The following is a 27597-nucleotide window of genomic DNA, read 5'->3' on the forward strand; positions in this document are numbered from 1 at the left end:
TTAACGTCTATGGCTACACGACATGCCCACACTAGCATGCATACGTGATACACACATGCAAATAGAGACAGAAAAGAGCAGAAGAAAAATAAAGTGGAAAGGTTTGAGGCAATCTCTGAAGAGTTTTTGTTACAGTTCTTCGAGCTCACTGTAGAGTCCTTGATTGTAGGTAGATCTTGCTTTTCGTTGGGGCCCAGTATTCTTCTTAAGCCTTGTTCGCTGTAGAAGTCGTTTCTCTCTTGAAGTTCATGTGTCTTCAGTGGATTCAGTGGCTTGTGAGAAAGAGATTGGAGCAGACAGGAGAGATCTTCTCAGTTCAGGATCAAACAGACTTTCTGAGTTCAAACTCTCCCTGGCCAGTTCTGTGGAACAGTCCTCTGACCAGCTGGTCTAACCAGTCCTGGCCCTTGTGGATTGTATCCTCCTTAGTAGGCTCTGGAACGCGCTTCCTCACCTTCAATGTCTTTTTGTATTTAAATGTTTTTTTTCCAGCCATGGCTGATCTGCTTAACAAGTCATCTCCTTGCTCCAACAACAGTTAAAAGTCAAAAGCAAAATACTGCAGATGCTGGCAATCTGAAATAAAAACAAAAACTGCTGGAAATACTCAGCAGGTCTTGCAGCATCTGTGCAGAGAGAAGCAGAGTTCACGCTTCAGGTCAGTGACCTTTCATCAAAACTGGCAAAGGTTAGAAATGTAATAGATTTTAAGAAAATAAAGAGAGGTTGGGCCAAAAGATAACACAAGGGACGGTGTTGATAGGACAGAGGATCACAGAGAATAACTGACCAGAAGGTCATGCAGCAAAGGCAAAGGGTGTGTTAATGGAGTGGCGTTAGTGCAGAGAGGGTTATAATGACAGAATAATGAACAGCCCTGGCCAAAAGCACAAACATGAAAAAAACCAGTGGGTGGCTCATGATTTAAAAAAATGATGAAACAAACTAAATAAAATAAAAATAAAAAATAAAAATAAAAAGGGGGGCCAGTCATGCCCTGAAATTATTGAACTCAATGATTAATCTGGTAGGCTGTAGTGTGCCTTATCGGTAAATGAGATGCTGTTCCTCGAGTTTGTGTTGATATTCACTGGAACACTGCAGCAAGCCCAGGACAGAGATGTGAGCATGAGAGCAGTGGGGTGTGTTGAAATGGCAAGCGACAGGAAGCTCAGGGTCATGTTTTCAGACTGAGCGAAGGTGTTCTGCAAAGTGGTCACCCAACCTGCATTTGGTCTCCCCAATGTAGAGGAGACCACGTTGTGAGCAGCGAATACTGGATACTAAATTGAAAGAAGTACAAGTAAATCCCTGCTTCACCTGAAAGGAGTGTTTAGGGCCTGGGATAGTGAGGAGAGAGGAGGTAAAGGAGCAGGTATTACACCTCCTGCGACTGCATGGGAAGGTGCCGTGGGAAGGGAACGAGGTGTCGGGGGTAATGGAAGAGTGGACCAGGGTGTCGCGGAGTCCACTGACTCCTACAGCTACCTCTACTACACTTCTTCACACCTTGCCTCCTGTAAGGCCTCCATTCCATTCTCCCAGTTTCTCCGTCTGCGACGCATCTGCTCTGATGATGCAATCTTCCACAACAGCGCTTCTGACATGTCTTTTTCCTCAACCGAGGATTCCCCCCCAATGTGGTTGACAGGGCCCCCCAACCGTGTCCAGCCCATTTCCCGCACCTCACCTCTCACCCTTTCCCCTCCCTCCCAGAACCGCGCTAGGGTTCCCCTTGTCCTCACTTTCCACCCCAGCAGCCTCTACATCCAAAGGATCTTCCTCCACCATTTCCGCCACTTCCAGCGTGATGCCACTACCAAACGCATCTTCCCCTCCCCTCCTCTCCCCTGTCAGCATTCTGAAGGGATCGTTCCCTCCGCGACACCCTGGTCCACTCCTCCATTACCCCTGACACCTTGTCCCCTTCCCATGGCACCTTCCCATGCAATCACAGGAGGTGTAATACCTGCCCCTTTACCTCCTCTCTCCTCACTATCCAAGGCCCCAAACACTCCTTTCAGGTGAAGCAGCGATTTACTTGTACTTCTTTCAATTTAGTGTACTATATTCGCTGCTCACAATGTGGTCTCCTCTACATTGGGGAGACCAAACGCAGACTGGGTAACCAATTTGTGGAACAATTTCGCTCAGTCCGAAAACATGAACCTGAGCTTCCTGTCGCTTGCCATTTCAACACATCCGCTGCTCTCATGCTCACATCTTTATCCTGGGCTTGCTGCAGTGTTCCAGTTAACATCAACACAAGCTCAATGAACAGCATCTCATTTACCGATTAGGCACACTACAGCCTACCGGACTGAACATTGAGTTCAATAATTTCAGTGCATGACTGTCCCTCCCTTTTTTCTTTTTAGTTTTCTTTTTTCTTTTTATTTTATTTTCGTTTGTTTCATCATTCATTTTTTTACCATGTGCTGCCCACTGTTTTTTTTTCTTGTTTGTGCTTTTGACCAGGGCTGTTCATTATTCTGTCATTTAACACCCTCTCTGCACTAACGCTTTGTCTTTCACCACACTATTAACACACTCTTTGCCTTTGCGCCATGATCTTCTGGTCAGTTATTCTCTGTAACCCTCTGTCCTATCAGCACCTACCTTTGTGTTATCTTTTGCCCCACCCCTGCTTTATTTGCTCAAAACCTATTACATTTCTAACCTTTGCCAGTTCTGATGAAAGGTCACTGACCTGAAACGTTAACTCAGCTTCTCTCTCCATGGATGCTGAGTCCAGCACTTTTGTTTTTATTTGAGTTAAAAATCAATGTTCATGACAAAACTGATGTGCCTCATTTTTGGCAGGTGGGAGCCTAGCATGACAATAGATTGAATTAAATTAAATAAATACAGTTCTTTTGCCCCTCTCCCACTGCCCCCCATATCAAAACAATTAATTATTCGCCATTCCCCGCCAAAAACACTTACCTTTACCATCTGACCTTCCCCCCTCCCCCCCCCCCAAACTGTACAAACATTAAACTACAACCATTCCCACCATCCCCTACACCCAGGACAGTAATTTGACCCCATCCCCCTACTCCTGCACTAATAAACTGACCTCCTTCTCCCTCCCCACCAGTGTTGCACCTTATTTCTCCGGATGGGGATCCGAAGGCGCGGGAGTGCCAGCCGCCTGGCCGAGGATCATGGCAGCCCATCAAGAAGAGGCAGACGTATATTTAAATTAATTAACTTAATTGATTGATTTAAGTATTCAAATTGTGGTCCCGTCGCCCAGCGGTAGGGAGACCGCTATGGTGCCTCGCCTCCGCCAGGAGGATTGGGCAGGGGCCTGCAGGTGTCGAGGTCCATGGTGGGTCCCATCTGGGGCCATCTTCAGGCATCCCCCTCCCCACCCCCGCCACGAATCCTGATGTCGAGGGCTCCTTGAAATCCAGCCCTATGCCTTGGCTAATAAAGGAACGCATCCAGTATACATTCTTACCTTCAGGGATCTATGGACCTATATTCCAAGGTCTCTCTTTTGCTCTACACTTCTCAGTTTCCTACCATGTATTGTGTATTAATTTGCCTTGTTTACTCTCCCCAAATGCATCACCTCACACATTTCCAAATTGAATTCCATGTTCCACTTGTCCGGCCACCTGGCTCGTCCATTGACCTCTTCTTGCAGTCTGCAGCTCTCTTGTTCACTATCAACCACAGAGCCAAATTCTGTATCATCTGCAAACTTCTTAATCAGGCCTCATACATTTATGTCTAAATCATTGATATATACCAGAAAAAGCAAGAGACCCAGTACTGAGCCCTGCAGAACCCCACTGGAAACAGCCTTCCAGTCACAAAAACATCCATCAACCATTACCCTTTTCTTCGTGCCATTGAGCCAATTTTGGATCCAATTTGGATTTCATGAGTTCTTACTTTTCTAATCAGTCTGCCAGGTGGGATCTTGTCAAAAGCTTTGCTAAAATCCATGTAGATTACATCAAACATGCTGCCCTCATCGACCCTCCTTGTCACTTCCTCAAATAAAATCAATCAAGTGAGTCAGGCACGACCTTCCCTTAACAAATCCATGCTGACTGTCTTTGATTAATCCGAGTCTTCCTAAATGACGATTTGTACTGTCCCTCAGAATTTTATCCAATAATTTTCCCATCACCAAGGTTAGGCTGACTGGCCCACATGCAGAGTAGGCAGATCATGACATCAATCAGCATGCAACACTGATTTGATGCCAGTACTGCCATCTTGGAGATTAACGCTTGAGCTAACTAACACCCGCTCAATCACGCAGGGAGGATATTTCACCAACACTATTTAAAGGGATCATCAACTACTCTCAGGTTAGTTGCTGATTGATGTCTACTGGCTCTTGCTGAAATTGCACAAATGTTTGGTACTTTCCAGAGTTTTTTAAAGTTGCTAAAGTCTACAGGGCACATGCAAAAGGACTTGGTCCTGACTTACAGGCTTTTTGCATAAACCAGTTCTTCCTGGACATGGGTGCAGTCATATGCATTCTCTTTGTACTACAGCATGACTTGGAGAATAAACAGGTACCATGCAGAGCAGGTATGCAACCATATGCAGTGAAACATGCAGATCAATGCCCGGTATCCTGAAAACAGTTATGATGCACCAGTCGCTGAAAGTAAGTATGCAGGTGCAGCAGGCAGTTAAGAAGGCAAATGGTATGTTGGCTTTCATAGCGAGAGGATTCGAGTACAGGAGCAAGGATGTCTTGCTGCAATTATACAAGGCCTTGGTGAGACTACATCTGGAGCATTGTGTGCAGTTTTGATCTCCTTATCTGAGGAAGGATGTTCTTGCTATGGAGGGAGTGCAGCAAAGGTTCACCAGACTGACTCCTGGGATGGCGGGACTGACATATGAAGAGAGATTGGGTCGATTAGGCTTGTATTCGCTAGAGTGTAGAAGAATGAGAGGAGATCTCATAGAAACCTACAAAATTCTAACAAGACTGGACAGACCAGATGCAGGAAGGATGTTCCCGATGGCAGGGGAGTCCAGGACCAGGGGTCACAGTCTAAGGATAAGGGTAAGCCATTTAGAATTGAGATGAAGAGAGATTTCTTCACCCAGAGAGTGGTGAACCTGTGGAATTCTCTACCACGGAAAGTAGTTGAGGCCAAATCATTAAATATATTCAAGAAAGAGTTAGATATAGTTCTTAGGGCTAACGGGATCAAGGTATACGGGGAGAAAGCGGGAACAAGTTACTGAGTTTGGATAATCAGCCATGATCGTACTGAATGGCGGAGCAGGCTCGAAGGGCCGAATGGCCTACTCCTGCTCCTATTTTTCTATGTTTCTAAGACTCCACGGCATAGCTCAAACACACATAGGCAGTATGCATACAATGAAATCCATGTTCCCACAGGAAATTAAATAACAGCAGATCATTGGTGTGATGAAACAATGTTTCTGCTGCCTGTACCACACTGGAGGGGCTCTGTCTATTGACTTTCAATGGGGTAGACTGCTGATGGCCTTGGAGGATATCCTCAAGCAATTCTGGGTCTAAGAGGCCTGCCTTCAGACTGCACCATCTTGACATGGCCAGCAGCAATGTAGACTCGCTGGCTGACAGGGAATAGCAAGGACACTGGCGGAGTAGCAGTGGTGGGAGCTCCAATGCTGTCATCCTGAGAGGGCAGAGCAGGTTTGTGCCACACAGTTCCATTGCTACTTCCCCAGGGCAGGACCTCAGCAATCCTAGTAATCTTTTGGAGAATGTATTGACGGACTTCTGCAAACCTCTTTGAACACTGGCATCCGCAGCCATGATGGCAGCAAGCTGAGCTTGAGTGGAAGTCTGTACTTCCACTGCAGCATCCAGGTGTTGGGTGGCTTCTGCTTGTGCTGCAATGGAAGCTAAGATATCAGCCATCAGACACTGAATCACGGTTGGGTCCACAAGTGTACTAATGGAAAAGCAAAATACTGCAGATACTGGAAATCTGAAATGAAAACAGAAAATGCTGGAAATACTCAGAAGGTCAGGCAGCATCTGTGGAGAGAGAAACAAAGTTAATGTTTCAGGCCTGTGACCTTTCATCAGAACTGGGAAAAGTTAGAAATGTAGTAAGTTTTGAGCTAGTGGTTGTGGGTGTGACATTGAGTAACCATGTTTCTTCAACATCACTGCCTTCTTGCTCTTCCAATTGTCCATGACCAGGTGGCATTTCTTTAGTATCTGTAAAGAAAAAGACACAAGGGTAGGGTTGGGTGAGGGAAAGGGTATGACGGGGGTAGGGCGGGGGGAAGGTGGCAGACAAATAAGAAATGCATGCTTACACCATCTGCAGCTTGTAAATCAGAAGGAATTGTGGAATGAGAGGGAAATGGGATGTGGGAAGGAGGATTAGGTGTGAGGATACCACTGCTGGCCAGAGCCTCTGAAATGGCTGCTCCAATGATGGCGAGTACCGTCTCCTCCATGGGGGTAAGGACCTGCAGCGAAGCCAGTCCGTGGTGGTTAGCAGTTATTGTTCCAGTTATGCTCCAATTTGTCCTAAAGACATAGGAAAGCGTGTGGGTGAGTATGGTGCAATGTGTTTGTGTGATGTGGCTGCCATAGTTAAATAGCTGGCAGTGTGCGAAAGCTGTGAGATGTGGATGTAAGGCTTGAAGCAGGACTAAGTGTGTGAGGGTGTGATGAAGCTATGAATATTTGGTATGAGTCCTGATTCATAGAGATTTGTTGGTAGGTGAGTGATGGGCCAAGGTACATTAAGAATTGTCTGTGGCTAGCGATTTAGTTGGTGGGATATGGCATTTGAAGATACATTCACCGACTTGACCACTTTTGTGAGGTCACTGAACTTTTTGTGGCACTGCATCCAGATCCTCAGAGCTTGACTTCTGGCATTGACTGCCATGGCTATCTGGTCCCACTGCCTTCTGTGAGTTAGCTTGGAGGGCCATCTGGCCCCCTATAAATATAGTACATTTCTCCTCCTCTGCACCTCCTTGACCAAAGCCTTCAGTTCAGCAATGGAAAATCTTGGAGCCTGCTCTCTCCCATGTTGTGCCATCATTGAGTATTTCCCAGGTCAGAATCAGTTGTCAAATGACTTCTAGCACCTGCTCCAGCCAGAATGCAACTCCCCTTTAAGAGGTGCAGGCTAAGTAGTGTAGGCTAGCTTTAACTGGTGGTAGCCTCTCATGATTTTGTGTCCTCTGCTGAGGCAGGTAGCCATTCACCAGCACGATGAACGCTGGTGTTACAACCAGGTGAGAAGGAGTCTAGGGGTTCCCTCTCAGCCTTTGCCTGGTTTAAACGTAACAGGGTTCAATTTTAGAAACATCAGCGATGAACACTGGTGTTATGACCAGGTGAGAAGGGGTCTAGGGGTTCCCTCTCAGCCTTTGCCTGGTTTAAACGTAACAGGGTTTAATTTTAGAAACATCAGCGATGAACGCTGGTGTTATGACCAGGTGAGAAGGGGTCGACAGGTTCCCTCTCAGCCGTTGCCTGGTTTAACCGTTACAGGGTTTAATTTTAGAAACGTCATGTTTTTAGCTCCCCCTCAGTGAATCCTTGTTCACTGCTCCAATTGTAAGGCAAAGAAATCAGACAGGTTTCCTCAGATTTAAACAAGAAAGGTAGAAGTTTATTAATCTTAAACTCTAATCCGGTTAACAACTACGAATATGCGACGCGACCACGCTAGCATGCATATGCGATAAACGCGCATGCAGTTAGAGACAGAAAAGTAGAAAAGAACAAAGGGGAAAAGTTTGAGGCAATAACTGCTAGTTATTTACTGTCCTTTGAGCTCAATGTGGAGTCTTCAGTTGCCAGTCAGTCCTGTTGTTCGTTGGGACCCAGTTCACGCTTCAACTTGTTTCGATGTCGGAGTCTTTTCGCTCTTGAGGATTACATGTCGTCCATGGGTCCGGTGTTTTGGGGAAAAGCCGAGAGAGAGGCAGCCAGGAGAGAGGCTAGCTTGTTCCAGCTTCAATTGCAAAACTGGCTTCTGAGTTCCAACTAAAGGCCTGCTCGGGTCTGCAAAAAAAAAAACCAGACCCGAGCCCGACAGAACCACATCCAACCCAGCCCGAGTCCTTCCATTTTATCCCGTGCCTGACCCGACCGTCAGTTAACTTACCTTCCGTTTTTCACTTTGTTGCTGATCTGCACAAGTTTAAAATAACTGTAACAAAACCACGTTTCTAGTCCAAAAATTAAATTAACAGTGGAGCCACTTACCTGTGATAGAGTGTGTCCGACCCAGTCCAACCCGAGCCCAAATGCCGGACCCGGAAGTGCAACCCGACTCGACCCGAACCCGACACATGTTGTTGGGTCCCGTCGGGTTCGGGTCGGGTAGCAGGCCTTTAATTCCAACTGTCCTGTGGCTATTTCAAAAGCTGGACCAGCCAGTTAGTCATGTGACCAGCTGGTTTAACCAGTCCTGGCTTTGTGGATTGTATCATTTTAGCAGTCCCTGGAATGCGTTTCACTACACCTTCACTGTCTGGTGATCAAATTCCATTTGGGTTAATTGGATCAGGGAATAATTCTTTTGTCTCTTCAAGCACTGTCTCTTAGTATGCAAATGTTCTTCTAGCCAAGTGTCTGGTGATCTTCAAACAAGTAGTTCTTCACTCCAGCAAAAGTTTAAAATCAATGTTCATATGGCGAAAGTAATATGCCTCATTCTTGGCAGATGGGGGTCTTCATGACACCTCCACATCCAGCAGAATGAAATGTGATTTTTTTAAAGGAGCATTTCATTAAAAGTGACTAGACAGTAGATAAGGACAGGAAAACACATATGCATCTCTCTCATTCATTCAGAACCCTAACAATTGTTACAGCCTGTCTTTTCTGGGTAGCAGTGCTACTTTAAATGGCCCTTGTTGGCATTCCAATAAACATGTGGTTTTTGGGGGAGTTTTTTCAGTTTGCACATTTCAATCACTGCATAGGGTCTCTTTGTCTTTGTTGAGATCTGCAGGGGGAGGGTTAGATTTAATTAGCCCTAGGTTGGAGTTCTGCTCAGGGACAGCGGCAGGGGTGGTTCCACTCTGAAGTCTCCTTCAGCGCTTTGGTGAATTATGCAAGGGCTTTTCACCAAAGGGGACGGCTGGTTCCCTTTTTTTCCTGAACGTGGGTGAGGAGTCTTTGCTAATCTTCCCTTTATCCTCCAGGACACTCCTGCTTGCAGGTATTTGTTCAGATTCTGCAGCACTCCCCTGTGACACTTCGACTAGGTGAGGCATCACCCGCATGGTTTCTCTGCCCTCTTGAGGACTTGCTTTGTCTCCTGTAAATGCTGTTAGCAACTCTGGTGGGGTGCTTCCAGTGTCTTCATTTACATACTAGGATGTGGGGTCTAACGTTTCAAATATTTCAGTATTGGCTGACCGGGCAGCAGGGGTTTTCATCCGGGATTCTTGCCGTACTTCCTTTAACCTGCCGTCTTGGTCCCTTTCTCCCCATTCCTTTCTAACCTATTGCCAGCCACGTGCCTGCCTGTTCCCTTTTGTTCTCGACAGGGGTCCCTTACTACTGCTGGAGGGTCCTCCAAACACCGAACCAGTACTTAGGGGTGCAGATTTCACTGTAGGTTGGGGTTTCCCTCAACTTGGCACATGTGGGAACTCTGACAGTACTCCACCACATATTTGTGGAGTTTGGGCCAGTCAAACTGCTGTCCAATGTGGGCTTTGTTTTTTTGTACACTGACATGTACGGCCACTGTAGTCTCATGGGCCATTTTTAATATTTCTCTCCAGTACCACTAACTGGTGAACCACTGTCCACTTCTTGCCCTCATGTCTGCGAGGAAAACTCCACTTCCTCATCATTACCTCAATCTTTAAACAGTAGGAAACAAGGATTCCCTCAGCTTCAACTTCAGACGCAGCATCCTGTGCTAACTCTAACAATACTGGGTCAACTCGCTGAGCCTCAGCGAGGGAAGATTCATTTAACTTATTTCCTGGGTCATCTAACTTTCCCAAGAAAATCTTGGACAGACAGACCACATGGTTATCTGCCTGCAGTGCCAATTCAGTCTCCTCTGGCGGAGCTGGTTTGATCATGGCCCGATTCACTACACATGCAGGGGAACTGCAGAGGACCGTCTCCTGCCACTGCCCTGTCTCTCTGATCTCCTGCGGTTTCTCTTTCTCTACTGGGGAAGCTACCACTTTTGTCCCTGCCAAATCAAAGAACAACAAAGAACAAACAGCAGAACAGCACAGGAACAGGCCATTCGGCCCTCCTAACCTGCGCCGATCTTGATGCCTGCCGAAACTAACACCTTCTGCACTTCCGGGGCCCATATCCCTCTATTCCCTTCCTATTCATGTATTTGTCAAGATGCCTCTTAAACGTCTCTATCGTATCTGCTTCCACCACCTCCCCTGGCAGCAAGTTCCAGGCACTCCACACTCTCTGTGTAAAAAACGTGCCTCGCACATCCCCTCTAAACTTTGCCCCTCGCACCTTAAACCTATATCCACGAGTAACTGACTCTTCCACCCTGGGAAAAAGCTTCCGACTATCCACTATGTCCATGCCGCTCATAACTTTGTAAATCTCTATCATGTTGCCCCTCCACCTCCGTCGTTCCAGTGAAAACAATCCGAGTTTTTCCAACCTCTCCTCATAGCTAATGCCCTCCAGACCAGGCAACATCCTGGTAAACCTCCTCTGTACCCTCTCCAAAGCCTCCACGTCCTTCTGGTAGTGTGGCGACCAGAATTGAACGCAATACTCTAAGTGTGGCCTAACTAAGGTTCTGTACAGCTGCAACATGACTTGCCAATTTTTATACTCTATGCCCCGACCGATGAAGGCAAGCATGCCGTATGCCTTCTTGATTACCTTATCCACCTGCGTTGCCACTTTCAGTGACCTGTGGACCTGTACGCCCAGATCTCTCTGCCTGTCAATACTCCTAAGGGTTCTGCCATTTACTGTATACCTCCCATCTGCATTAGAAGTTCCAAATTGCATTACCTCACATTTGTCCGGATTAAACTCCATCTGCCATTTCTCCGCCCAAGTCTCCAACTGATCTATATCCTGCTGTATCCTCTGACAATCCTCATCATTATCCGCAACTCCACCAATCTTTGTGTCGTCCGCAAACTTACTAATCAGACCAGCTACATTTTCCTCCAAATCATTTATATATACTACAAACAGCAAAGGTCCCAGCACTGAACCCTGTGGAACACCACTCGTCACATCCCTCCATTCAGAAAAACACCCATCCACTGTTATCCTCTGTCTTCTGTGACCGAGCCAGTTCTGTATCCATCTTGCCAGCTCACCTCTGATCCCGTGTGACTTCACCTTTTGCACCAGTCTGCCATAGGGGCCCTTGTCAAAGGCTTTACTAAAGTCCATTTAGACAACATTCACCACCCTTCCCTCATCAATCATCTTCGTCACTTCCTCAAAAAACTCAATCAAATTAGTAAGACACGACCTCCCCTTCACAAAACCATGCTGTCTCTCGCTAATAAGTTTGTTTGTTTCCAAATGGGAGTAAATCCTGTCCTGGAGAATCCTCTCTAATAGTTTCCCTTAGCACTGACGTAAGGCTCACCGGCCTATAATTTCCTGGATTATCCTTACCACCCTTCTTAAACAAAGGAACAACATTGGCTATTCTCCAGTCCTCTGGGACCTCACCTGTAGCCAATGAGGATGCAAAGATTTCTGTCAAGGTCCCAGCAATTTCTTCCCTTGCCTCCCTCAGTATTCTAGGGTAGATCCCATCAGGCCCTGGGGACTTATCTACCTTAATGCTTTGCAAGACACCCAACACCTCCTCCTTTTTGATAATGAGATGACTGAGACTATCTGCACTCCCTTCCGTCGGCTCATCATCCACCAAGTCCTTCTCCTTGGTGAATACTGATGCAAAGTACTCATTTAGCACCTCGCCCATTTCCTCTGGCTCCACGCTTCGATTCCCATCTCTGTCCTTGAGTGGGCCAACCCTTTCCCTGGTTACCCTCTTGCTCTTTATATATGTATAAAAAGCCTTGGGATTTTCCTTAATCCTGTTTGCCAATGCCTTTTCATGACCCCTTTTAGCCCTCCTAACTCCTTGCTTAAGTTCCTTCCTACTGTCTTTATATTCCTCAAGTGCTTCATCTGTTCCTTGCTTTCCAGCCCTTACAAATGCTTCCTTTTTCTTTTTGACTGGGCTCACAATATCCCGTGTTATCCAAGCTTCCCGAAACTTGCCAAACTTGTCTTTCTTCCTCACAGGAACATGCTGGTCCTGGATTCTAATCAGCTGACGTTTGAAAGACTCCCACATGTCAGATGTTGATTTACCCTCAAACAGCCGCCCCCAATCTAAATTCTTCAGTTCCTGCCTAATATTGTTATAATTAGCCTTCCCCCAATTTAGCACCTGCACCCGAGGACTACTCTTATCCTTATCCACAAGTACCTTAAAACTTATGGAATTATGGTCACTGCTCCCGAAATGCTCCCCCACTGAAACTTCGACCACCTGGCCGGGCTCATTCCCAATACCAGGTCCAGAATGGCCCCATCCCTAGTTGGACTATCTACATACTGTTTCAAGAAGCCCTCCTGGATGCTCCTCACAAATTCTGCCCCATCCAAGCCCCTAGCACTAAGTGAGTCCCAGTCAATATAGGGGAAGTTAAAATCACCCACCACCACAACCCTGTTACCTTTACATCTTTCCAAAATCTGTCAGCATATCTGCTCCTCTACCACCCGCTGGCTGTTGGGAGGCCTGTAGTAAACCTCCAACATCGTGACTGCACCCTTCCTATTCCTGAGCTCCACCCATATTGCCTCGCTGCATGACCCCTCTGAGGTGTCCTCCCGCAGTTCAGCTGTGATATTCTCCTTAACCAATAATGCAACTCCCACACCCCTTTTACATCCCCCTCTATCCCGCCTGAAGCTTCTAAAGCCTGGAACATTTAGCTGCCAATCCTGCCCTTCCCTCAACCAAGTCTCTGTAATAGCAACAACATCATATTTCCAAGTATTAATCCAAGCTCTAAGTTCATCTGCCTTACCTGTTATACTTCTCGCATTGAAACAAATGCACTTCAGAGCACCAGTCTCGCTGTGCTCAGCAACATCTCCCTGCCTGCTCTTCCTCTTTGTCCTACTGGCCTTATTTACTATGTCCTCCTCATTTATTTCACTAGCTGTCCTACTGCTCTGGTTCCCACCCCCCTGCCACACTAGTTTAAACCCTCCCGAGTGACGCTAGCAAACCTTGCAGCCAGGATATTAGTGCCCCTCCAGTTTAGATGCAACCTGTCCTTCTTGTACAGGTCCCATCTGTCCCTGAAGAGAGCCCAATGGTCCAGATATCTGAAACCCTCACTTCAACACCAGCTGCTCAGCCACATGTTTAGCTGCACTATCTTCCTATTTCTCGCCTCACTGGCACGTGGCACAGGGAGTAATCCAGACATTACAACCTTAGAGGTCCTGTTTTTTAACTTACTACCTAACTCCCTAAACTCCCCCTGCAGGACCTCATCACTCTTCCTGCCTATGTCATTGGTACCGATGTGTACCACAACCTCTGGCTGTTCACCCTCCCCCTTCAGGATGCCCCCTGTCCGTTCAGAGACATCCTTGACCCTGGCACCAGGGAGGCAACATACCATCCTGGAGTCTCTTTCACGTCCACAGAAGCGCCTATCTGTGCCCCTGATTACCTAGGAGCAGGTCAACCCCATCTACAGGCAAACTAAGGACAATCGCTATGGTCACCGGTCCCGAAGCTAGGTCGCACTCCAAGTGCACCCAACGTAAAGGTACAGGCGTACACTGCCCTCCAATACCATTCACCACCATTCTGGTGTTTGCAGCACTCCCTGGGGGAAAGGTCAAACCTTTTTCCAGTAAAAGGGACCTAGTGGCCCCTGTGTCCCTGAGCATTACTATGTGTTTGCTTGCCCCAGTCGAGGGGTATGGTGTTACTCTCCCTTCAGACACAAAATCCTGATAACCTTCAGGAACCCTATTAAATTTTCCTGTCCTCGCAGCGGTATGCTTTCTAGGTCTTACATCTGCTGCAATTAAAGCCACAGCTTGTTCTGCTGTGCTTTCCATCAGGGTCATAGAGTCATAGAGTTTTACAGCACAGAAGCAGGCCCTTCAGCCCAACGAGCCTATGCCGACCATCAAGCACCTGCCCTAACTAATCCCATTTCCCCGCACTTGGCCCGTAGTCTTGTATGTTATGGTGTTTCAAGTGCTCATCTAAATATTTCTTGAATGTCATCAGTGTTCCTGCCTCGACAGGCAGTGTGTTCCAGATTCCAACCACCCTTTGGGTGAAAAAATTCCTCCTCAACTCCCCTCTAAACCTCCTGCCCCTTACCTTAAATCTATGCCCCCTAGTTATTGACCTCTCCGCTAAGGGAAAAAGTTTCTTCCTATCTATCCTATCAATGCCCCTCATAATTTTGTATACCTCAATCAGGTCCCCCCTCAGCCTTCTCCGCTCCAAGGAAAACAACCCCAGTCTATCTAGTCGGTCTTCATAACTGAAATGCTCCAGCCCAGGCAACATCCTGATGAATCTCCTCTGCACCCTCTCCATTGCAATCACATCCTTCCTGTCGTGTGGCGCCCAGAACTACACACAGTACTCCAACTGTGGCCTAACCGGCGTTTTATATAGCTCCATCATAAACCCCCTGCTCTTATATTCTACGCCTCGGCTAATAAAGGCAAGTATCCCGTAAACCTTCCTAACCACCTTATCTAACTGTGCTGCTGCCTCCAGTGATCTATGAACAAGCACCCCAAGGTCCCTAAGACCCTCTGTACTCCCTAGGGTCCTACCATCCACTGTATAATCTGTTGTTTTGTTCGACCTCCCAAAGTGCATCACCTCACACTTCTCAGGATTAAACTCCATTTGCTACTGCTCCGCCCATCTTACCAGCCCATCTATATCGTCCTGTAGTCTAAGGTTATCCTCCTCATTATTTCCGACACCACCAATTTTCGTGTCATCTGCAAACTTACTGATCATACCTCTTATATTCACGTCTAAATCATTAATGTATACTACAGACAGTAAGGGTCCCAGCACCGATCCCTGTGGTACACCACTGGTCACAGGCTTCCACTCGCAAAAACAACACTCAACTATCACCCTCTGCCTCCTGCCACTAAGCCAATTTTGAATCCAATTTGCCAAATTACCCTGGATCCCATGGGCCTTTACTTTCTTAACCAATCACCCATGTGGGACCTTTTACAAAGCCTTACTGAAGTCCATGTAGACTACATCAACTGCTTTATCCTCATCTACACCTCTAGTCACCTCCTTGAAAAATTTAATCAAATTTGTAAGACACGATCTCCCTCTGACAAAGCCATGCTGACTATCCATGATTAATCCCTGCCTCTCCAAGGGTCCTTTCTCCTTCACCGAGTGGGTGTGCCCTGATTAACCCTACAGGTTTTCCCCATAGTTTCCAGCAGTCAGCTCTTAGATGACCTGCTTTTTTACAATGGAAGCACACAGGTCTCCGGGTCTCACTCCTACTTATAGCACCTTCCTTTTTGACTGGAGGAGGGCCCCCCTGTATCTCCTGTTTTTTCTATCTCCGAGGACTGCTTGGGCTTGTATCACCTTCCCACCCTTTGTCCTTTTCGGATTTGTGGGCATCACTAGGAAAGGTTTTCCCCTGGGGAACTTATAGATGAGAACAAACTCTTATAGATGAGACTTATAGATGAGAGCAAACTCATCTGTGTCCCCGAGTCCTTGTACCATCAGTTAATGAGAACAGTTTTCCTTGTCTAACTTATCTCAGCCTGTCATTGTCTTGCACACCTCTATCTAATCTCCCCTCATTCTTCTTTGTTCTAATGGGAACACCCAGCTTTTCCAATCTAACCTTGTAACTAAAATCCTCCATTGTGGTAAATCTCCTCTGCACCCTCTCAAGGAGCCTCACATCCTTCCTAACGTGTGGTGATCAGAACTGGACACAAACTCCAGTTGGAGCCTAACCAAAGCTTTACAAAGGTTCAGCATAACTTCCCTGCTTTTGTACTCAATACCCCTATTTATGACTCCCAAGATCCCATATGCTTTTCTGACCATGCTTTCAATATGCTCTGCCAACTTCAAAGATCGATGCATATGCACCTGTTCCAGCACACTCTTTAGAACTGTGCCATGAAATATATGTTGCCTCCCTCTATTCCTTCTGCCAAAATGCATCATGTCACCCTCGGTCTGTATTAAATTCCATCTGCCAGTTGTCTGCCCATTCTGCTCACCAATCTACGCCCTGTTGCAGGCAGTTCATATCATCTTCACTGTTTGCTGCACCTCCAAGTTTGATGTCATCAGCAAATTTTGAAATTCTACTCTGTATTCCAAGATCCACGACTTTTATACATAGCAAAAAAAAGTAGTGGTCCCAGCAACTGACCCTTGGGGAACACCACTAGCTAACATCCTCCAGTCTGAAAAACGCCATTTACCATGACTCGTTGTTTTCTGTCCTTAAGCCATTTTTTTAAATCCAATTTGGACATTGACCCTCCCATTCCATGAGCCTCAATTTTGTTAACCAGCCTTTTATGTGGTACTTTGTCAAATGCTTTCTTAAAATTCATTTAGTCAACATCCACTGCATTCCCTTCATCAATCTTCTCTTAATTAATCAAAAGATTCAATTAGATTAGTCAAGCATGATCTGCCTTTTACAAATCCATGCTACCTATCCTTAATTAGCTCAAACCTCTCCAAGTGTCTGTTGATTTTTATTCCCTGATTATTGTTTCTAAAACCTTACCCACCACTGATGTTGAACTAACTGGCCTGTAGTTGCTAGGACTGTCCTTACACCCTTTCTTGAATAAGGGAGGTGGTGGCATACTGGTATTGTCACTGGACTAGTAATCCACAGACCCAGGTATTGCTCTGGGGACATGCGTTCGAATCCCACCACAGCAGAAGGTGGAATTTGAATTCAATTAGTAAATCTGGAATTTAAAGCTAGTCTCATGATAGCCGTGAAACCATTGTCAATTGTTGTAAAGACCCATCTGGTTCACTGATGTGCTTTAGGGAAGGAAATCTGCTGTCCTTACCTGGTCTGGTCTACATGTGACTCCAGATCCACAGCAATGTGGTTGATTCTTACATGCCCTCGAAATGGCCTGGCAAGCCACTCAGTTCAAAGGCAATTAGGGATGGGCAATAAATGCTGGCCTGGCCTGTGACACCCACATCCCATGAAAGAATTTTAAAAAAAATTTGCCAGTCTCCAATCCTCTGGCATCTCCCCCCTATCTAGGGACGACTGGAAGATGATGGCAAGCCCGTCAGCTATCTCCATCCCTACTTCCTTTCGCAACCTGGGATGCATACCATCCGGACCAGGTGACTTAGCTACCCTAAGCACATACAGCCTTTTCAGTACCTCCCCCCTCTCAATTTTTACCCTATCCATTGCCTCTTCTCTCTCTGCTTCTACCAATATTTTGTCAGATTCCACTTCCTTAGTGAACACTGATACAAAGTACTCATTAAGTGTTCTAGCCTTTCCCTGTGCCTCTAAGCATATATTACCCTCTTTGTCCCTAATAGGCCCCACTCCACCACTGCTTACTATTTACATGCTGGTAGAAGATTTTGGATTTTCTTTTATGTTGACTGCCATTCTATTCTCATGTTCTCTCTTTGCCAGTCTTGTTTTTCTCTTCACCTCCCCTCTCAACTTATTGCATATGGCCTGGTTCTCACTTGAAGAATTTACCTGACATGCATCATACACCCTCTTTTTTGTTTCATCATAATCTCTATCTCCCGTGTTTTTGGTTCGCCTACCTTTCACCCTTGTTGAAATGTACCTAGCCTGTAACATCTCTTCCTTAAAGATAACTCATTGTTCCGATACAACTTTTCCTGTCAGTCTTTGGTTCCATTTTACCCTGGCTAGGTCCCTTCGAATCGTGTTGAAATTAACCCTCTTTCAATCTAGTCCTTCTCAGTCAGCTCCTATCTAATACGGAACGACTCCCTTCTCTAGTACAGTCCAACACTCGCACATTTTGCACCTTATTCCTCTTTTCTACTGCTATATCCTGGTGCCCAAACCCCTGCCAAATTATTTTAAGCCTCCCCAACCACATTAGTGAACCTCCCCACGAGGACATTGGTCTCAGTTTTGTTGAGGTTCAACCTGTTCCTTTTGAGTAAGTGTCTGCTGCCCCAGAACTGGTCCCAATGCCTGAAGAATCTGAAGTCCTCCCTCCTGCACCATACTTCAAGCCACGCATTGATCCTCCCTATCTTCCTATTTCTACTCGCGCTAGCACATGGCACTGGGAGTAATCCAGAGATTATTACATTTGAGGTCCTACCCTTTAACTTCCTCCCTAGCTCCTGACCACAGGACCTCAATACCTGCCCTTACTATGTCATTGGTACCAATGTGTACCACAACTTCTGGCTCACTCCCTTCCTCCCCTTCCTCCTGCAGAATATCCTATACCCTCTTCGTGATGTTCTTTACCTTGGCACCAAGGAGGCAAAATACCATGCGAGACTCACGATAATGGTTACAGAAATGCCTGTCTGTCCCCCTAACTTTGGAATTGCCTATAACAACTGCATTTCTGCACTTTGCTGCGCCCTCCTCTACATTGCCATGTCCATTGGTGCCATGTTCTGGACTACACTCCTTCAAGGTGTCGTCACCCTCAGCATTCTCCAATGCTGAGTAACAGTTTGAAAATGGCACACACCCCAAAGACTCCTGCACTTCCTTTTCTTCTGGATGGCCACCCACCTACTATCCTAAACTCCTACTTACCACCTCCTGGAATGTATGATCCAGGAAACTCTCCTGCTCCCTGATGCTCCGCAGTGATTCCAGCTGCTCCTCAAGCTCAGATATCCTAAGCTCAAACTGAAGCAGCTGGAGACACTGCATACACACTCCTCAAGTACCAGTCCTGGCACATCCAATTAATTCTTGAAAACACTCTTTTACTGGCTAAAACAATAAACATCCATAACCTTGGTAATATTAAAATGCTGATTACAATGGGTAATTATAAAATCATATACAGCAGCTAATCTTCAACATATATTTCTGAAACTGTACATAAATAAGAATGCCATTCAAGGACTGTGGTCAAATTTTAGTAAATCAGTTTCACTACCATCAGCAGCACCTCATCCAGGTTAAGGGTAAAAGAGAAAAGCGTCAGCATGGGAAAAGCTATTTGAATGAAATCACCTAGATCACAGGCACCTGATAAGGTTCACTGTGCAAGCTCTGAACAAACTATTACGAACTCCAGATAATTTTCATCCGATTTCAAGAAGAATGCAGATGCAGTCCGACAGAGTGCAATTTCTATGCATCCTTTCCTTTTCACATTCCGGCAATCCTTTCTTGACAACACAATTATCATCCTATAATTGTCTTCCTTTCACTGTTCCCTCTATAATCTAAAGGATTATATTCAAACTACAAAACAGAGGATTTACAAAGTCTCAGTTAGGTCAACTGTCTAATGGTAGCATTGTGCTGACTTTGTATTTTGCAGTGGCCTACCTGGATTATGATAGAAAATTACATTGTCATCTCACACCACTAGTGCTGTTGAAGTGAAAACAGTTTTAATACGATAACAGAATAACTATAAGCATTTGTTTATGAAATATTTATGAATAATTGAACAATGCCCTCATCTATTTAATCATCTACTGAATTGACAATCCATACATTCACTACTCTTTCCATTATATATTTCTGAATTGGGGGTACCCGAATAGCTATTGCAAATTTCTCCTTCCAGGAGACCCTTACTCTGAAATGCAGTCACAGCAGTAATATTTATAGTTCATGTTCCACTCCTGTTATAAATTATTGATTATGACTCTTGGAGTGAGGTCATCTAGAAATGTGTTTTTCCTCACTGTGGTGCTTCAATGAGATTGGGATTTATTGTACCAAAGCCCTCTGCAGTTGATTTCAAAACAGTAACCCTTTAAGAGTTACCATTTGCATAAGTACAGTTGATAGCAGCTGAAGAAGGCATTTTTGTATATAAAGTCTTTCAACTGTTAGACACATATGGGCATTGAGCCACAAAAAATAGTTTTAAAAATTAGCCTGATGCAAAGCACTGTGCCAGTGATAATTCTCATTCTGTACTGGGAACTGTAAAACTCTGCTTGAAAGTTGCATTGCACACAGCTCTCCCAATAGATTAGTAAATAAAAACATTGCCCAGCATAGTACTGAACCATACAGATCAGGAAGATCCCATGTTCAGTGCTGAATAAATTGATCTCAGTTGAGCCAGCACTACAGTTACAATTGGCATCAGCACCTGTAGGCTAGTGATGGGTGAGAAATACAATTAGATATCCTGATCCTCAATACTATCCAGTGACCCCTGCTGGAAGGTTTATGCGAACATTGGGTAAGGACAAGATCAGATTTGACTGTGATGCCCTCCAAGGCCTCAATGTCTAGACTCACACAGGTAGAACTAGTTAAAGTACACAAGGTCTGCTGTCATCCATGGAACCACAAGTTCATGAATTGGTCCCTTCAGAAAAGGGAAGGGTGTTTAAGGGTAACAAATGTCCCATTGTGCATCTGTAATAGTTGTGAGTTTGCAAGGAGATACTAGTTATTTCATGTGTGCATTTACCATATCAAAATGTTTCAAGTAGAAAACAGTATCAAACACTTTTGAAACATCCTATCTTGAACTAAAGATTTATTTTTTAATGCGTTAATAAATAATTTGGGCTGTTCTCTTATTGGAATCAAATTACCACTGGAGACAATTGCAGGTCAGCGTATAATAAACAACTGCATTTTTAAAAAGTAAAAAAAACTCAAGGGAGTACAATGTTTCCAACGGTAAATGGTAAAGAGTAATTACACGAATGTTAAACTACTGTATTTTGAAATACCAAATAAAAGTTGTGATAAACAATAAAAAGGCAGCCTGACATATAATATAAAAGCCTAGAAAAATACTGAAAACAACATTACCCTCCAAAATCTAACCTTTGAAGGTCCTTGTGTTTGCCACATGGTGCTATAGTCCCTTTACTTTCATCAAAGTGATGCTCTCCGTTTGTTTGCTTTTGTCAGTGTGTCTTCTCCAGAAGGACTATTGAAATGACAAATAACCTGTACAGTTCTGCTACATCACAAATGGTGTGGCAATGAGCTCAAATGAAACACTGGTGCAAAAATAAATCCAAACGCAAGGGGCAATTCATTCAAATAGCAAAACTGATGTAGTATGAACTCAAACAACAAAACAGCACAGCAGTGAAACCAAACAGTTCAAATGGAGCGGCAATGAACTCAAACAGTACAAATGGTGCAACGATCCTGGATAGTGCTCAGAAGTAGGAATCCTGGCCTGTTTTCCCTTTCCCCCTTTAACTTGATGCAGGGCAATAGCAACATTGTGCTGACACCTAGAAACAAGTAAGAGCACATCCCACCTTGTTGGTCTGTATAGCTCAGTATATGCTGCATGTTACATTTTCTCATTGAGCCTTTAGAAATTGAATTTTAACTGGTATATCCTCCTTCAGGTTGGAAATTGAAGTCCCGATCAATTAATAGCAGAAAGGGTTAGATGAAATGCAGCTAGAGCTCAATGCTGTAGAGTGGAAGGAGGCTCGTGGGGAGAATAAGCAGTGATACAGATCAGTTGGGCCAAATGGCCTGTTTCTGTGCTGTAATTTCTATATATCTAATGAACTTAAACTATACACTCATGCAGTAATAAAGTCAAACAACACACTGATGCTCTAATGAATTCAAATAGCACAAATGACAATGAAGTCTAGCACAACTGGAAATTAATTCAAACAGCCGAACTGGTGCAGTAATGAACTCAAACCAGACAACTGGTATGGCAATGATCTCAAACAGCACAAATGGTACACCAATAAACAGCATACTGAAAAACTCTGATACTTTTCAAATATTGTTCTGCAACTATGTAGAAAGAGAATAAAAAATGTCATGGCTATTTAATAATTTTTGACTTTTCATTAACAGTGCATATGGTACACATGAAATAAATGGCTTAGCAGTAGTAGTTTACTGAAAAACAAACTACTGAGTGCAACTCACAAGCCATAAGACAGTCAGGTGTAGCAGTCCTGATGCTAGGAGAAGTAGTACATCAATTGCTAGACGTCACATTCAGTCAGTCTCGACTTAGCAGATGAGTTTGGATCAGTCAGAATTAGTGGGAGATGAGTGAGCATATGAGCAAGAGGTAGAGAGATTAACAGGATAAAAGACAAGTCTGGGATAGAAGAGACAAGAATGCTGACAGGGTATCTATCTATGCATGCAAAACAGTAGGGAGAAAAATCAGAAGAGGTAAGTGAGAAATATTCTCAGGAACTCCACCTGAAGTTGGGCAGGTATTAATCTGACCAAGAGATAATTGAGGAATATCAGATATAGGATAAATAATATACTGGGTGTAAAAGGGAGACACAATGCAGGAAGATTTATTCGGCATTCCGCACGTAACAAATTCATAAATTGGGTTTATGAATTTGTTACATCAGCACACAGAACCATGAAATGAAAGATCAGAAACAACATAGAAAAAGTGAATGCAGACATGAGTGATGGCAACTGAGGAAAAGAGAATCACTAAAAGAATTTAGCACGAGAATGAGGGTAAATTTCAAAAGTTGGACACAAGTTGGCAAAGCTAATGGGGCAACATGGGAAGGGAAGAAAGTGAATCTGCAGCACTGGGTTCCACCCACAAATCAAAACAGTTTAATGGGGGAAAAATATATATTTGAGACCAGATACACCACATGAATTATACTAATTAACCCCAGTCAGTGTATTAACATGTCCAACCTCAAAGGTTAGATGACCTTATAATCTGCTTCAGCCTGGCTCTTGTACTTAATGACAAACTTGCAATCCTTCAATTTGGGACAGACTTTCAACATATTTGTTGGGTGTTTAAAATTCTACTGCAGTCTTAATCTCACTGTGGCATGGTTTTTGTTTTGCATCAATTCAAAAACTGCAAAGTAACCGGGGAGTGAGGTCACCAAGCAGATGGTATTTAACATTTTGGTAAGAAGTGTGTGACTGCCTGAAGGAGCCAGGCTCACCTCAATTCAGTTTTACACTAGCAGCAGTACAGCTTCAATCACTGCCAAGAAAACTTAAGAATTCCCAAGCAGACCAACTTATTAAACATTGTTTAAGAGACTATCCTATCAATTCTTTGCTGACATTTAAAAACTGAACTGCTATTTGGATACCAATGAGCACTGCACGCAAAGTTCACCTCTCATTCTAAAAACAACAGGTAGTATGGTTCACTGCCAGCTTGGCATCTCAAACTGGTACACCCATTGGCACAGTGCAATAATATTGCCATTTCACAGAATGTCATCCTTGCAGATGCAAACTGGAAAATATATTGAAGAAAATACCCAAAGTCTAATTATCTTCTTTTCAAAAAATGTTGAACTCCAGCAAAAATAAAGTAGAACCAATAATTCAATACATACTTAAGGGCGGCACAGTGGCACAGTGGTTAGCACCGCAGCCTCACAGCTCCAGTGACCCGGGTTCAATTCCGGGTACTGCCTGTGTGGAGTTTGCAAGTTCTCCCTGTGTTTGCGTGGGTTTCCTCCGGGTGCTCCGGTTTCCTCCCACACGTCAAAGACTTGCAGGTTGATAGGTAAATTGGCCATTAGCAATTGCACCTAGTGTAGGTAGGTGGTAGGGAAATATAGGGACAGGTGGGGATGTGGTAGGAATATGGAATTAGTGTAGGATTAGTATAATGGGTGGTTGATGGTCGGCACAGACTCGGTGGGCCGAAGGGCCTGTTTCAGTGCTGTATCTCTAAACTAAACTAAAACTCTCCAAAGACTGACCACCAGTCTGTACTTGCTAAAAAAAAAAGGGCTGTTAGGCCAAATAACTGCAGTAACCCAGCATCTGAGCAGCGAGGAGACAGGTTGGTCCTCCCCCACATGCTCTCATTGTGGAATAGAAACTGACTGAGCTGCACACTGGAAATCCAGTGCGGTTGAGCTTCCCAGTTGCTACCTGCCAGAATAATGTCTCAGCGGCTGAGGAGAGAGGTGCTCGGACACTTGTGTCCTTTTCAGCGTTCCTTTCGGGGAAAAAAAAACATTTTTTTTTAAAGCTTGAGAGCAGAAATCGCGCTGTCATTACGTAATACTACCAGCGCAATGTTAAATGATACAAGATCGCTTCTCTGGAGGGGTGAAGTCTCCCTTTTGCCGCTACCGACCCAGGTGGACAACCGCACCTCGCACCGCAAATCTTGGCGCAAATCACGCTGAAGATGCGGTCCAAAAGCAACATTACGCCAGTTTGAGCGCTGGGACTGAATGAATGCAGGTGAATAGGCAAAAAAAAACTGGTCTCGCGCCGAGAAACAGACCCATTCAATTCTCAGATATAAATTCACAGCTGTCAGCAGGTTCAAAACTGTCCACTTCCATCCTGTGGCTTTATCTCAACACATTGCGTGAGAGGGCAACATCTGGGGTGCATTCGCCGCCCGTTTTCTCGGAAACCCAGCCATTTTTGCGCACTCCTAGATGGACAATACTATTTTTCTAATTTGCCCATTACAAGATGAATGACAACATTCTCCCAGTTACGGGGAGAAAAATATTTTCCGAAGTTCCTGGTTGTGGTCAGGAAAGCTGCCCTCACGCTCCTCGCTCTTTATTTGCAGCGATGGCCCACTGGACAGCAGCAAAGAAGCGAATTGTTCCGATCTGGACTGCAGATTGTCAGCAACTCCGGGCACTCCTCACCTTCACTCGCTGACTGGCCGCCGCCGCTGTTTTTCAGGTCATTCATTTCCATTTTGTGAGAGTAATCAGTCGGAAGTTTACTGTTCGGCCTTGATGTGGGATGTTGGCTGGATTTTCCAGGTGTTTTCTGGATTTTCCAGGTTGGTGAGGGTTTATTTTTGGAGTTACCTCGGATAGTTACAGAGTGAGGGTGGGAGGCGGCGGCTGTGCGACATGTTCCCAACCGATTCCCTCCCGTCCCTTTCAGTGAACAGATTCAGATCATACTTGATAGTTCAAAAAGTCAAGAAAGGCATGTATTTATAAAACGGGCCAACGGTCGAAAATACCGAATTTCAGCTATAAAAGAGGTGAATTTGATGACAGTTCCTCTTCAGCATGACAGAGTTTGAACTTGTCGCTTAGATTCTTCATTATTTCTGAAATGTTACTTTATTTTAAAAAGCTTCAGTTTACGTGACTGACACACACAATCATTTTGCATATGTGAAGCTCACTTGACTATGTGTGAACGGGCCGATTATTCCCCAATAAAAACTCTCACAAAAGTCTAGCTACTCTTTAGGTGCTATAATATTCAGTTCGAATCACATCAAATCCAGTGCAAGGGCTGGGATCGGTCAATATAGATTGACCAATATAACCTGTAAAAAAAGGGTAACTTTCACAAATGATGTGAACCAAATCTATTCAAGGAGCTGAATTCGGGGCAACTTTGTTGCTCAGAAATATCGAAATTCTCCAAGCAGTTGGCCGAAAACAGCTGGAAAGTTCAGTTTTAAAGAAACGATCTTTTTTAGATATGGGAAAGGATATAACCCAGTGGGGTCCCGTTATTTTGATGGTAAAGGGAAACTTACCGAAAATCGCTGTACGGGTGTATAATCCAGTATCCGGCTGTTTTGACCCGTTGCTGCTCTTTCTCCACCCCCCTCTGGCTGCCGAACATCCGCAGAGAAAACTTGTTGACCCCGGGCTGGAGCAGGGCGGTGAAGTGGCTCTGCATGGAGGTGTACCGCGGGAATTCATCGCCTTCCTGGCCGAACATCGCATCGTCCCCCCCTACTCCTGCTTCGACCTTAAAGCCGACGGAATTTTGCTCTTTGACGCTCTGCTGCTCCCGGCTCCGGCCGGGCTCGTCCTCCGCCTCCCTCCTCATCCTCCCCTGCACCACACTGCCGTCCGCTTTCTGTTCCATGCTGTAAGTCTGCTTGGCATTGCCTTCCATGTCAGGAGGCTGCTGCCAGTGATGGCCAGTTGGAGGTGAGTGCAGACTACCTCGCGATCTGTAATCTCCGTTCGTATTACATTTGGTGATGTCCTTGCTCGGATCGGCTTCCCTGCTGCTGCAAGACTCTTCGAATTTGTTGTGGTTGGATTGGGTTTCTGCTGCTCCCCCTCCTGGCAGAACATTCATCCTGATGCTCTGATTCTTCCCCCGATGCTTCCCCATCCTCCTGTGGGAATGGCTGGAGGGAGAGCCCGGGGGTGGAGGGGGAGGGGGGGGGATAATCCGCCCGCCCTGCCTGGCTCCTACCTCGCCCACTGTCCTTCCCACGCTGCAGTCTGTCTGCAGCGCCGTCCAACCATCAATCCGTACCCTGTCAGGCTGGCAAACGGCTGAATCCCCAAGAACGTGATTTTGCCACTCAACATGCAGTCAACGTGACTTTGAGCCGGCACCTTTCCGATTAAAGGGACAGCGTCCTCCAGCCACACCACCAACAAAGTCCATCAGAGTGAAGCCCTTCATCCGACTACACCCAAACATTGCAGCAAGGGAACTCGGCCCAATAAAGATAACCGGTTCGGAACGTATCTAACCAGCCTTTTTATTTTGTAAAACGTGACATCAAAATCGAAATATTTCAGCAGATGCTTTTAAAATTACCCATCCTTTGAACAGGGAAGCAGGAGTAGGCCATTCAGCCCATCGAGCCTGCCCCCGAAAGGGGGCTTAAAGTGATACAGTAAAGTTGCATCAATGAGAGGAACATTAGGAACAGTTGTGACAGAAGGTTATCGACCTGCTTTCACTGAACAAAGAAGTTGCCTGACCTGCTGTATATTTCCTGCATTTTTTTGTGTTGTAATACATCTGAAGGCCAATCGGCCCCCGGAGTCTACTCCACCATTCAATTAGATCATGCTGATCTACACCTCAGCTACATTTTCTCAACTATGTTCCATATCTTTTGATACCCCTACCTAATAATTATCAGAAATCTATCTCAGAATAGATCAAGATAACTGCGAGAGTGAAGATAACATTTATTAGGAATTTATGATTTTTAGCCCTGTCTTATATTCTGGCATAGTTACAAATGAAGCATAAAATGGAGATGCAGGAGCAGTAATTATCAACAGTTGGAAAATAAGTGTCTAAATGGGACTGCGAAGCAGGAGGATCTAGGAATGCAGATGCACAAATAACTAAAAGTAGCAATGCAAGTTAATGAGGTCATGAAAAGCAAACAAAATACTGGAGTTAATTTCTAAAAGGATACCATTGAAGAGATGTTATGTTAAACTTGTATAGAACTTTGGTTAGACTATCCTTGAAGTACTGTGAACAATTCTGGTCCCTATATTATACAAAGAATGTATAGACACCAGAGAAAGTGCAAAAAGTTTCACTAGAATGATACCAGAACTGACAGGTTATACCTATCAGGAAAGATTGAACTGGCTGGGACTCTTTTCTCTCAAAACAAAAAGACTGAAGGACAAC

At 45.0% G+C, this 27597-nt stretch overlaps 1 protein-coding gene across 1 annotated transcript in view; it reads right to left on the reverse strand.

Annotated features, from left to right (window-relative positions):
- Positions 1 to 26283, reverse strand: part of LOC137381297 (potassium/sodium hyperpolarization-activated cyclic nucleotide-gated channel 1-like) — a 298099-nt gene extending 271816 nt beyond the window's left edge. The window contains exon 1 of the mRNA XM_068053685.1: positions 25727 to 26283. Coding sequence (XP_067909786.1) covers positions 25727 to 26283 — 557 coding nt within the window. The remainder of the gene's footprint in view (positions 1 to 25726) is intronic.
- Between the last annotated feature and the right edge of the window lie 1314 nt (positions 26284 to 27597).

Source organism: Heterodontus francisci, chromosome 1 (genome assembly GCF_036365525.1).
Source record: "Heterodontus francisci isolate sHetFra1 chromosome 1, sHetFra1.hap1, whole genome shotgun sequence".
Taxonomy (NCBI): domain Eukaryota; kingdom Metazoa; phylum Chordata; class Chondrichthyes; order Heterodontiformes; family Heterodontidae; genus Heterodontus; species Heterodontus francisci.